This window comes from Gracilinanus agilis, chromosome 1, assembly GCF_016433145.1.
Source record: "Gracilinanus agilis isolate LMUSP501 chromosome 1, AgileGrace, whole genome shotgun sequence".
NCBI lineage: Eukaryota > Metazoa > Chordata > Mammalia > Didelphimorphia > Didelphidae > Gracilinanus > Gracilinanus agilis.
The window spans coordinates 791,205,892-791,218,944 of NC_058130.1; the positions used below are offsets into that span (position 1 = coordinate 791,205,892).

Consider the following 13,053-nt stretch of genomic DNA (forward strand, 5'->3'; position numbering starts at 1 on the left):
ACACTTAAATAACACTATCTTAAAATATATTAATGAAAAATGAAATAAATTAAATGAGTCATAAATAACCTAACTAAAAAATATCCCCAGAGCCAGATGTATTCACAAGTGAATTGTTCTAAATATCTGAAGAACAATTTATTCTAATCCTTTATAAACTGTTTGATAAAATAAGGAAAGGAGTCAAAACAAATTATTTTTCTGATATAAATATTTTGCTAATACATAAAATAGGAAGAAAGAAAATCAAGAAAGATTATACAACAATTTCCCTAATGAATATTGATACAAATAATTTAAATAAAATATTAGCAAGGAGATTACTGATATATGTCAGGAGATCATACAGTGTAACCGGTGGAATTTATACCAGGAATGAAAGACTGGTTCAATATTAAGAAAACCAACAGTCAAAATTCAACTTGGCCTTGTTCTATTCTGAAGCCAATGTTTTGTGTTTTGATATGACATAATTTATAACTTCTGTGCATATGCAAAGTTTTTTTTTGGGGGGGTTGTGTGAAATGAGTCTTGAAATATATATATATATATATATATATATAATAAACTCCATGCTCCTGGAGACAAAGCTGGAAGCATGAGGTAAAAGATCTTTGAGTCCTGTTATTTCCTTATCAACTAAGCTGTCTTTATCAGATTATCAGAGATGATAAAGAGATCTCCACAATTATGCTTTAAGAAGTATGAGCAGGGGGCAGCTGGGTAGCTCAGTGGAGTGAGAGTCAGGCCTAGAGACAGGAGGTCCTAGGTTCAAACCCGGCCTCAGCCACTTCCCAGCTGTGTGACCCTGGGCAAGTCACTTGACCCCCATTGCCCACCCTTACCACTCTTCCACCTATGAGACAATACACCTAAGTTAAGGGTCTAAAAAAAAAAAAAAAGGAAAAAAGAAGTAATGAGCAGGGTGCTTTCAGAACACACCTATATTGACATGAACTGATGCAAAGTGAAATTATGAAAACCAGTAAAACATTGTATACAGTAATGTGAATATTGTAAGATAATTAACTGTTAATGAATTATAATTCTTAGAATTAAAGAGATCCATGATAATTCCGAATGTCATAAAAAGGAAAAATTCTGTCCAGCTTTAGATGAAGAGTAGGTCAAATAGAAATAACAATCAAAGGAAATCTTTAAATTGTTTCATAATTTTTCTTGTCCCCCTTGCAGTGTGTTTTCTTTTGCAAAAGAATTATAATGTAAATATATTTCTCATGATTGCACAGGTAAAACTTATATCAAATTACTCACTGTCAAGTTAGGCATAAGGAAGTGAAGAATTTTGAACTCAAAATTTTAAAAAATTAAAGTTTAAACTTTTTTCATACATAATTGGGAAAATGAATATATATATATATATATATATTTTTTTTTTTTACAAAAAAGAGTTTCACTCCAAACTCCCTTTTTTCTATACTTTCTTTTTCTTTTTCTTTTCAAGGCACTAATTTATTCCTATATGTGACACATTCATAGCATCAAAATCATATTTGACTAGCTCCTGTCCTTTAATCTTTCTAATATACAATTAGAAGTCTCATCACTTCTATATTCATAACATTTCTGATTTATTAATCCATCACCATACTCTGTCCTGGTCTCAAGTCTTGCACCACAAGTTGATTATTAGACATTTGAAACTAAATGTCTTACATACATATTAAACTTCATAGGTCCCAAATTAAGTCATTATTCCCCACCCTAAAACTAACTCTAACTCAAACCTTCCCCTTTTCCTCATTTCCCTATTTCTCCTGAGAACACTAGCATCCTCCTAGTCATCTAAGTTTTACAAATGTTCACACCACACACCGTACTGAACTACAAAGCAGGGCATTTGGGCTCTCATCTTGGTTCTGCTTCCAAGGACCTGCTTGACCTTGGGAAAGCTGCTGCCCAAGGTCATTTTTGGAGTCTGCTGGAGAGAGAGGCAGTTCGTCCAATCTTTTTTTCTAGGATGCTTAATCATGCCAAAAATTGAATAACAAATTCTATCTTCAGTTCAGAGTCTGGTCATTACTAAAGGAAATTCTGACTCCCAATATGTAGTAGTTTGAGAAAAGCACAGAAGGTGATTGGCTCAACATCCTCCCACCTGTGGAAAGCTGTAGAGCTCCAGCAGGTTCCCCATCTGGACAGACAGAGCTGATGTGGCTCCTCCAATGATAGCCACAGGCTGGTCCTTCCACAAGCAGCTGTAGTTAGGGATGAGCTGGCCCTGCCCAGACAGCCACCTCAGGGAGTTCTCCAGTGTTCTCTCATCACTGTGGTAGGCATTATAGACATGGAATCCCAGGGTAGAAATATTGGGTAACAGATTGGGGTCCCTGTTGATCTCTTCCACAGCAAATACCAGGGCCAGGACCTGCTGGTAATTTTTGTGCAGCCACCTGAGGGATAGAGAGTAGGAAACTAAGAACAAAATAGTCAAATAAAATTCAATAGACTCAGTCAACAAAAAAAAATTCTTTTAGCATTTAATATGTTTCAGATTCTGCATAATGCTGGGGATAAAAAAAAAAGGAACATTCCCTGCCTCAGGGAACTTCTCTTCTCGCTGGAGAAACAACATATGCATAAATATCTCTTTTCAGTTCCTAAAGACTGTGTTTAAGACACAGCTTAAACACAAAACTTGCAGACTATTTTTACATGAATCTTGATCTTCCCAATTTCTCTTACTTCCATTCTGTATTATCTCAGTGTAAACATTGCATGGCTTACAATCAAGAAGACCTGAGTTCAAATTCAGCTGTGGACTTTATGCAAGTCAATTAACATCCTATTTTTCTCAGTCCCCTTATCTGTAAAATGAGCTGCAGAAGTAAATAATAATCAACCTCTCCATTATCTTTGTCAGAAAAAACTGAAATAGGGAGACTCAAATACAATTAATATAACTGAAAATAACCATATATTAATAGAGATTCTATTCATGCAGTGTGCATTTTATATGAAAATGTTGTCTCCTTCATTAAAATATAAATTCCTGGTAAGTTGGGATGGTTAAGTTCTTGGTGCTGCTTTCTTCTCAGCTGCTCCTAGGGCAGTGCCTGGTAAACAACACAGCTTAATAAATATTTGAATAATTGATTCTTCAGTCAAACCATTTGCATATTCTTGTGCATTCCCATTATAATTTGGATTGGAAGGCATTTTAACCCCATGAAAACCCACTTCCTTGCCTTTATGTACAACTCAGTGAATGTTTTTCAGGCACTTTAAAAAAACTCATCAGGTGTAGAGGGAGCAGCACCCACCACCCCCAGCTTTCAACAAAGGCCAACTCTTAGCAGGAAGTGAAAAACAGAAATAAAGAAGAAGAATATAAAAAGAGTCAAAGAGTATAATGCAATGTAATAGTTACTGATTCCATATTTTGACAGTTGACTGAAGATCAACCCAGTAAGCAAAGGAAGGCAGTTGAGTGGGGAAAACAGGAAACAGAGATTATAATGGATAAAGAGACAGAAGGGTAGAGACAGCTATGTGGAAACAGAAGCTCATAAGAGAATGTCCATTCACACTTTGGCTATTTTTCAATAGTTAAAATAATAGTTTTTAGTAAATAATAGTTAATAGATAAAAGTTTTAGCCAAATATTTCCCATTCTCACTCAGCTCACAGCTTCTAGCCATGTACATCTCTTAACTCTAGAACTCCTGAGCTATTTCACTATGACACTGCTGGAACAGAAACATCCATGGAGAAGGTTCTGGATTTGGAAAGCCAAAACTCTGATTCCTGAGGCCATATTCTTATCCATTTCTCTTCTTATTTTGAATTTTGACACATTAAATGATTCCTGTTTCCATAGTTTCCCAGAGGTAGTAAAGGAAGAAGAAATTTTAAATTCAGCAATCCAGAGAGCTATTAGTATTGCATTAGGCCTGAACATGACAGAAGATTCTAATGAGGCATCACCACTGTAAGGAAAAGTTTGCAAAGGACAGTTTGGAATGTTGATTCTAGAGACAAAGACCTTCTCCCAGAGTTCTCTCCCCCAAAAGCCTCTGCTCCTCCTTTCAACTGCTGCTCTTGTCAATCATGTACCTTTTCAACATTCCAAACTGTCCGTTGCAAACTTTTCCCTACACCCCCAAATCCTGGGAGTTAGGTGCAATTTTACATGGAAAGAAATTGAGCTCCAGAGAACTTGATACTAATCATAGATAGTAATTATAGTTAGTGAAACTCTTTACATATGTGATCTCAGTTGAGCTTCACAAAAGCCTTGGGGGGTGTTGGTACTATTATCTCCACTTTATAGTGGGGAAACTGAGGCTCACTACTGTTCATGTCATTCTCTGAGATTTACAAAATACTTTCCATACAAAATCACATCTGATCAACCAAAAGGCACTGCCAGTTGATTAAATCATACACCTAGATCTGACAGAGATCCCAGAGAGACTGTAAGAGAAAATACAATGAAGCCCCTTCTATCAGCATTATTTGCAAACATTACAGTGATAAAGAGAACTTCATGAGAGAATCACGCAGGCACTTACTTGTAATCTCTACAACTCTCATCAGGATGACTTCGAAAGAGACCTTCTCCTATGTCATTACTCACTTCTACAGAATGCATGGTGAGAAAGCTCCCAATAACTAGGTCTCCATCCCTGGAGAGACTTGGATTGTTTTTTAGGAAACAAAGAGGCTTCTCTGTCTTGTGCACAGAAGGTGAGAACTGTAAGAGCATTACCAGGAGAACAGGAATCATATAGGAAATTTTTCTCTGAATTGTGGGTAGCATCTCTGTGATCAGTTAAAGTCCAAACCTAGAGGTAGTTAATTAGTGGTTAGTCTAACACATCATCTCCTTGGGTCTTGTCATGATGGAGAATGTCCAGTATCTGAAAAATCACCTCTGAGTGCCAAGACCTATTCTAAGTGCCTACAGAAACATAAATGAACCTCAGGCAGGCATTTGTGGGAGTGATGGAAGGAGAGGGGTATTTAAACATCACTGTTTCTTAGATTAGAAACTTTTTTAATGCGCTTGTTTTTAAGAGTGGACAGGTGCCTGCCTTTTCCCTGACATCAGACTTCATCCTAAGCCAAAGAGAAGCTCTTGGGACCATCTCTACCTGAGGCATCTCTAGTTCTGTCATTGAGTCCAATAGAATAACTAAAATAGAAAAGGAAAATATGTTTTTTAATCTCTATCTCTTTCCTGGTAAAGCTCCTGGGAACAAAGAAACTTTGAGTTAATTAAGAAGTTACTTTATCTGTTTATAATTATTTTTTCACCTCAGCTGGTGACCCATTGGTGTCTATGTACCAGCAAGGGACTTTATGGACTCTGGGGCTGACACATGCTATTATACCATGTATAATTCTTTTCTGAAGTGATTCTGGGCTTCAGGCAGAAGTTACTGTGAAGTAGTAAGATCAGAAACTCTCAGTCATAACAGACCAAGAGGATACAAAACTCATAATCTTAATGGACACACAAGTGTAATCACAATTATAAGAAAAACATTTATGCTTGCAAAACACTGTATATATTATTTCATTTGATCCTCAAAAATCCTTGTGAAGGAGGAAATATTATTTTCCCTATTTCATGGGTGAAGAAGTATTCACATAGCTAATAAGTGTCTGAGCAATATTTGAACTGAGGTTTTCCTCATTCAAAGTCTAATGCTATTATCCATGATACTCAGTGTAAGTGCCTTATGATAACTTTAGACAATACAATCCGAGATAGATACTATTTTTTGATTGAAAATTTTTATTTAAATAATTAATTTAGAATATTTTTCTATGGTTACATGATTCATGTTCTTTCACTCCCCTCCAATCCCCACCCCCACATAGCTGACGTGCAGTTCCACTGGGTTTTATATGTATCATTGATCAAGATCTATTTCCATATAATTTGTAATTGTACTAGTGTGATCATTTAGAATCTACATCCCCAATCATATCCCCATCAACCCATGTGTTCATGCAATTGCTTTCCTCCTGTGTTTCTACTCCCACAGTTCTTCCTCTGAATGTGGATAACATTTTTTCTCTTAAAATCCTCATAATTATTCCAGATCATTGCGTTGCTGCTAGTTGAGAAAATCATTACATTTGATTATACCACAGTGTGTCAATCTCTGTGTATAATGTTCTCCTAGTTCTGCTCCTTTCACTCTGCATGAATTTCTGGAGGTCATTCAAGTTCTCATGGAATTTCTCCAGTTCATTAGTCCTTTGAGCACAATAGTATTCCATCAGCAGCAGCTACCACAATTTGTTCAGTTATTCCTCAATCTAAGGGCATCCCCTCATTTTCCAGTTTTTGCAACCACAAGGAGCATGGCTATAAATATTTTTGTACATGTCTTTTCCCCTATGATCTCTTTTGGGTATAAACCCAACAGTGGTATGACTGGGTCAAAAGGAAGACATTCTTTTAAAGCCCTTTGCGCATAGTTCAAAATTGCCATTCACAATGGTTGTATCCATTCATACCTCCACCAGCAATGCAGTAATGTCCCAATTTTGCCACATCCCCTCCAATATTTATTTCTTTCCTTTCTTGGTAGTTTGATAGGTATGACTCTAAATAAGTAAATTAATTTGGGTAGGATGGTCATTTTATCATGTTAGCTCATCCTACCCATGAGTAATTAATGTTTTTTTAATTGTTTAGATTGTAGTTGTGTTCATATAATTCCTGTGTTTGTCTTGGCAGATATATTCCTAAATATTTCATATTGTCTAGAACAGTGATAGGCAAACTTTTTAAAGAGGGGGTCAAAGGAAAGGAAATGCTCATCTGTCATTCTGTTTCTAAAGCAACACTTTGTATTGTATCCTATTCATTGTATCCTTCAGATTAGGAATAATGTCACACAGCTGGATAGAACATTTTAGCCCCCCCCCCCCCCCCCCCTCCGGCCTGCGGGCCATAGTTTGGCCATCACTGGTCTAGAGTGATTTTATTTTATTTTTTTAACCCTTAACTTCTGTGTATTGCCTCCTAGGTGGAAGAGTGGTAAGGGTGGGCAATGGGGGTCAAGTGACTTGCCCAAGGTCACACAGCTGGAAAGTGTCTGAGGTCAGATTTGAACCTAGGACCTCCTATCTCTAGGCCTGACTCTCAATCCACTGAGCTACCCAGCTGCCCCCTAGAGTGATATTAAATGGAATTTATCTTTCTACCTCTTGCTACTGAGTTGTGTTGGAAATATATAAAAATTCTAATGATTTGTGTGGGTTAATTTTGTACCCTATAACTTTGCTAAAATTGTTGCTTATTTCCAATAGATTTTTAGTTGATTCCCTAGAATTCTTTAAGTAGGCCACCATATCATCTGCAAAGAGTGATAGCTTGGTCTCCTCATTGCCTATTTTAATAACTTCAATTTCTTTTTTCTTCTCTAATTGTTATTGCTAGTGTTTCTAGTATAATGTTAAATAATAGAGGTGATAATGGATGTCCCTGTTTCACTCCTGATCTTACTGGGNCCAGTTGATTAAATCATACACCTAGATCTGACAGAGATCCCAGAGAGACTGTAAGAGAAAATACAATGAAGCCCCTTCTATCAGCATTATTTGCAAACATTACAGTGATAAAGAGAACTTCATGAGAGAATCACGCAGGCACTTACTTGTAATCTCTACAACTCTCATCAGGATGACTTCGAAAGAGACCTTCTCCTATGTCATTACTCACTTCTACAGAATGCATGGTGAGAAAGCTCCCAATAACTAGGTCTCCATCCCTGGAGAGACTTGGATTGTTTTTTAGGAAACAAAGAGGCTTCTCTGTCTTGTGCACAGAAGGTGAGAACTGTAAGAGCATTACCAGGAGAACAGGAATCATATAGGAAATTTTTCTCTGAATTGTGGGTAGCATCTCTGTGATCAGTTAAAGTCCAAACCTAGAGGTAGTTAATTAGTGGTTAGTCTAACACATCATCTCCTTGGGTCTTGTCATGATGGAGAATGTCCAGTATCTGAAAAATCACCTCTGAGTGCCAAGACCTATTCTAAGTGCCTACAGAAACATAAATGAACCTCAGGCAGGCATTTGTGGGAGTGATGGAAGGAGAGGGGTATTTAAACATCACTGTTTCTTAGATTAGAAACTTTTTTAATGCGCTTGTTTTTAAGAGTGGACAGGTGCCTGCCTTTTCCCTGACATCAGACTTCATCCTAAGCCAAAGAGAAGCTCTTGGGACCATCTCTACCTGAGGCATCTCTAGTTCTGTCATTGAGTCCAATAGAATAACTAAAATAGAAAAGGAAAATATGTTTTTTAATCTCTATCTCTTTCCTGGTAAAGCTCCTGGGAACAAAGAAACTTTGAGTTAATTAAGAAGTTACTTTATCTGTTTATAATTATTTTTTCACCTCAGCTGGTGACCCATTGGTGTCTATGTACCAGCAAGGGACTTTATGGACTCTGGGGCTGACACATGCTATTATACCATGTATAATTCTTTTCTGAAGTGATTCTGGGCTTCAGGCAGAAGTTACTGTGAAGTAGTAAGATCAGAAACTCTCAGTCATAACAGACCAAGAGGATACAAAACTCATAATCTTAATGGACACACAAGTGTAATCACAATTATAAGAAAAACATTTATGCTTGCAAAACACTGTATATATTATTTCATTTGATCCTCAAAAATCCTTGTGAAGGAGGAAATATTATTTTCCCTATTTCATGGGTGAAGAAGTATTCACATAGCTAATAAGTGTCTGAGCAATATTTGAACTGAGGTTTTCCTCATTCAAAGTCTAATGCTATTATCCATGATACTCAGTGTAAGTGCCTTATGATAACTTTAGACAATACAATCCGAGATAGATACTATTTTTTGATTGAAAATTTTTATTTAAATAATTAATTTAGAATATTTTTCTATGGTTACATGATTCATGTTCTTTCACTCCCCTCCAATCCCCACCCCCACATAGCTGACGTGCAGTTCCACTGGGTTTTATATGTATCATTGATCAAGATCTATTTCCATATAATTTGTAATTGTACTAGTGTGATCATTTAGAATCTACATCCCCAATCATATCCCCATCAACCCATGTGTTCATGCAATTGCTTTCCTCCTGTGTTTCTACTCCCACAGTTCTTCCTCTGAATGTGGATAACATTTTTTCTCTTAAAATCCTCATAATTATTCCAGATCATTGCGTTGCTGCTAGTTGAGAAAATCATTACATTTGATTATACCACAGTGTGTCAATCTCTGTGTATAATGTTCTCCTAGTTCTGCTCCTTTCACTCTGCATGAATTTCTGGAGGTCATTCAAGTTCTCATGGAATTTCTCCAGTTCATTAGTCCTTTGAGCACAATAGTATTCCATCAGCAGCAGCTACCACAATTTGTTCAGTTATTCCTCAATCTAAGGGCATCCCCTCATTTTCCAGTTTTTGCAACCACAAGGAGCATGGCTATAAATATTTTTGTACATGTCTTTTCCCCTATGATCTCTTTTGGGTATAAACCCAACAGTGGTATGACTGGGTCAAAAGGAAGACATTCTTTTAAAGCCCTTTGCGCATAGTTCAAAATTGCCATTCACAATGGTTGTATCCATTCATACCTCCACCAGCAATGCAGTAATGTCCCAATTTTGCCACATCCCCTCCAATATTTATTTCTTTCCTTTCTTGGTAGTTTGATAGGTATGACTCTAAATAAGTAAATTAATTTGGGTAGGATGGTCATTTTATCATGTTAGCTCATCCTACCCATGAGTAATTAATGTTTTTTTAATTGTTTAGATTGTAGTTGTGTTCATATAATTCCTGTGTTTGTCTTGGCAGATATATTCCTAAATATTTCATATTGTCTAGAACAGTGATAGGCAAACTTTTTAAAGAGGGGGTCAAAGGAAAGGAAATGCTCATCTGTCATTCTGTTTCTAAAGCAACACTTTGTATTGTATCCTATTCATTGTATCCTTCAGATTAGGAATAATGTCACACAGCTGGATAGAACATTTTAGCCCCCCCCCCCCACCCGCATCTGGCCTGCGGGCCATAGTTTGGCCATCACTGGTCTAGAGTGATTTTATTTTATTTTTTTAACCCTTAACTTCTGTGTATTGCCTCCTAGGTGGAAGAGTGGTAAGGGTGGGCAATGGGGGTCAAGTGACTTGCCCAAGGTCACACAGCTGGGAAGTGTCTGAGGTCAGATTTGAACCTAGGACCTCCTATCTCTAGGCCTGACTCTCAATCCACTGAGCTACCCAGCTGCCCCCTAGAGTGATATTAAATGGAATTTATCTTTCTACCTCTTGCTACTGAGTTGTGTTGGAAATATATAAAAATTCTAATGATTTGTGTGGGTTAATTTTGTACCCTATAACTTTGCTAAAATTGTTGCTTATTTCCAATAGATTTTTAGTTGATTCCCTAGAATTCTTTAAGTAGGCCACCATATCATCTGCAAAGAGTGATAGCTTGGTCTCCTCATTGCCTATTTTAATAACTTCAATTTCTTTTTTCTTCTCTAATTGTTATTGCTAGTGTTTCTAGTATAATGTTAAATAATAGAGGTGATAATGGATGTCCCTGTTTCACTCCTGATCTTACTGGGAAGGCTTTTAATTTAATTCTATTGCAGATGATGCTTGTTGATGCTTTTAAATATATACTTTTTATTATTTTTAGGAAAGGCCCTTCTATTCCTATACTTTCTAGTGCTTTCAATAGGAATTGATGTATTTTGTCAAAGACTTTTCAGCATCTATTCAGATAATCATGTGATTTTGGTTTGTTAGCTTGTTGATATAGTCAGTTATGTGGATGGTTTTCCTAATGTTGAACCATCCTTGCATTCCTGGTATAAATCCCACCTGATCATGATGGATAACCTTCCTGATCACTTGCTGGAGTCTTTTTGCTAGTATTCTATTTAAGATTTTTCAATCTATGTTCATTAGGGAGATTGGTCTGTAATTTTATTTCTCTATTTTTGATCTACCTGGCTTTGGAATCAGTACCATATTTGTGTCATAAAAGGAATTTGGTAAGACTCCTTCTTTGCTTATTACATCAAATAATTTGTATAGTATTGGGATTAATTGTTCTTTGAATGTTTGATAGAATTCACTTGTGAATCCATCAGGCCCTAGCGATTTTTTGTTAGGGAGTTCTTTGATGGCTTGTTCAATTTCTTTTTTCTGATATTGGATTATTTAAGTATTCTATTTCTTCTGCTGTTAATCTAGGCAATTTATATTTTGTAAATATTCATCCGTATCACCTAGATTGCTATATTTATTGCCATATAATTGGGCAAAATAGTTTTTAATGATTGCCTTAATTTCCTCTTCATTAGAGGTGAGGTCTCCCTTTTCATCTTTGATACTATTAATTTGGTTTTCTTCTTTCCTTTTTTTATTAGATTGACCAGTACTTTGTCTATTTTATCTGTTTTTTTCAAAATACCAGCTTCTAGTCTTATTTATTAATTCAATAGTTCTTTTACTTTCGATTTTATTAATTTCTCCCTTGATTTTTAGTATTTCAAATTTAGTTTTCATCTGGGGATTTTTAATTTGCTCACTTTCTAGTTTTTTAAGTTGCATGCCCAATTCATTAATCTCTGCCCTCCATAATTTATTAATATGTGCACTCAGTGATATAAATTTCCCCCTTAGAACTGCTTTGGCTGTATCCCATAGGTTTGGGTAAGATGTCTCATCATTGTCATTCTCTTAAATGAAATTATTGTTTCTATGATTTGTTCTTTAACTAACTGATTTTGGAGAATCATATTGTTTTAATATCCAATTAAATTTTTATTTGCCTAACCATTTACCCTTACTAATTATTGTTTTTATTTCATTATGATCTGAAAAGTTTGCATGTATTATGTCTGCTCTTTTTATTTGTTTGCCATGTTTCTGTGTCCAGTACATGATTAATCTTTGTGACTGTGCCATGTGCTGCTGAAAAGAAGGTGTATTCCTTTTTGTCCCTATTTATTTTTCTCCACATATGTATTAACTCTAATTTTTTAAAGATTTCATTCACCTCTCTTACCTCTTTCTTATTTATTTTTTTGGTTTGATTTATCTAGTTCTGATAGAGGAAGGTTCAGGTCTCCCACAAATATAGTTTTACTACCTATTTCCTCCTTGATCTCTGCCAGTTTCTCCTTTAGAAATTTGCATGCTATACCATTTGGTGCATGCATGTTAAGTACTGATATTTCCTCATTGTCTATACTGCCTTTTATCAAAATGTAATTACCTTTCCTGTCTTTTAATCAAATCTATTTTTACTTTGGCTTTGTCAGATATCATGATTGCAACTCCTGCCTTCTTTTTCTCATTTGAAGCCTTCAGGGAGCCCACTCCCCACAGGTCCAGGGGCTCAAAGTGGTGTGACAGTTTTGGTGTGTTAAGATGAATGAATACAGTCTGCGTTTCAATGATGTATCCCAAAAACTGTTTCTGGCAGCCTTGGGCTGGCTTTATTTTTTATACCCTTCTCTTAAGATTACATACATGTTGGCATGATTTTCATTCTCACCATACATATTTTCTTAGATATAATGGATTAAGTCATACACTAACTTCTACTGAATTAAAAAATCATTTGATTGACATTTCTTAATTATTCTATTTTCTTTGATTATGCAAAGGATGCAAAAGCTTGGCAAGAAACGTTCATCATGGAGTAACTGGGCTAGAAATTGTACTTTCTGTCCATCCATTCATTACAATTCATTCATTACAGCTTGAGTACAATAGTTAGTTACATTTTGACCAATAAAGTCAGGGATGATTATTCTTTGCTCTTACATAATTAATCAAGCAGTGATTCACTACACTAGCAGATTTTAAAAGATGCAATAACACTAACCTGACCTAAATATTGTTTCAATAACAGTCTTTCTTTTTCAATATTTTTCAAAGGTGAGTTAAAATTTCAGCTAGCCTACAGGCTTATCAACATAATCCAGTACGGAGAGGTGTACTTGCTTTCCCAGGGAAAGCAAGTTCCCATATTAATTCCATTGTCCTTTTCTTGTGTTAACATTC

At 35.9% G+C, this 13,053-nt stretch overlaps 1 protein-coding gene across 1 annotated transcript in view; it reads right to left on the reverse strand.

Annotated features, from left to right (window-relative positions):
- Positions 1-4,750, reverse strand: part of LOC123232483 (vomeronasal type-2 receptor 26-like) — a 31,749-nt gene extending 26,999 nt beyond the window's left edge. The window contains exons 1-2 of the mRNA XM_044658935.1: positions 4,536-4,750; positions 2,120-2,414 (exon numbers count right to left, since the gene is read on the reverse strand). Coding sequence (XP_044514870.1) covers positions 2,120-2,414; positions 4,536-4,750 — 510 coding nt within the window. The remainder of the gene's footprint in view (positions 1-2,119; positions 2,415-4,535) is intronic.
- Positions 4,751-13,053: the final 8,303 nt, after the last annotated feature.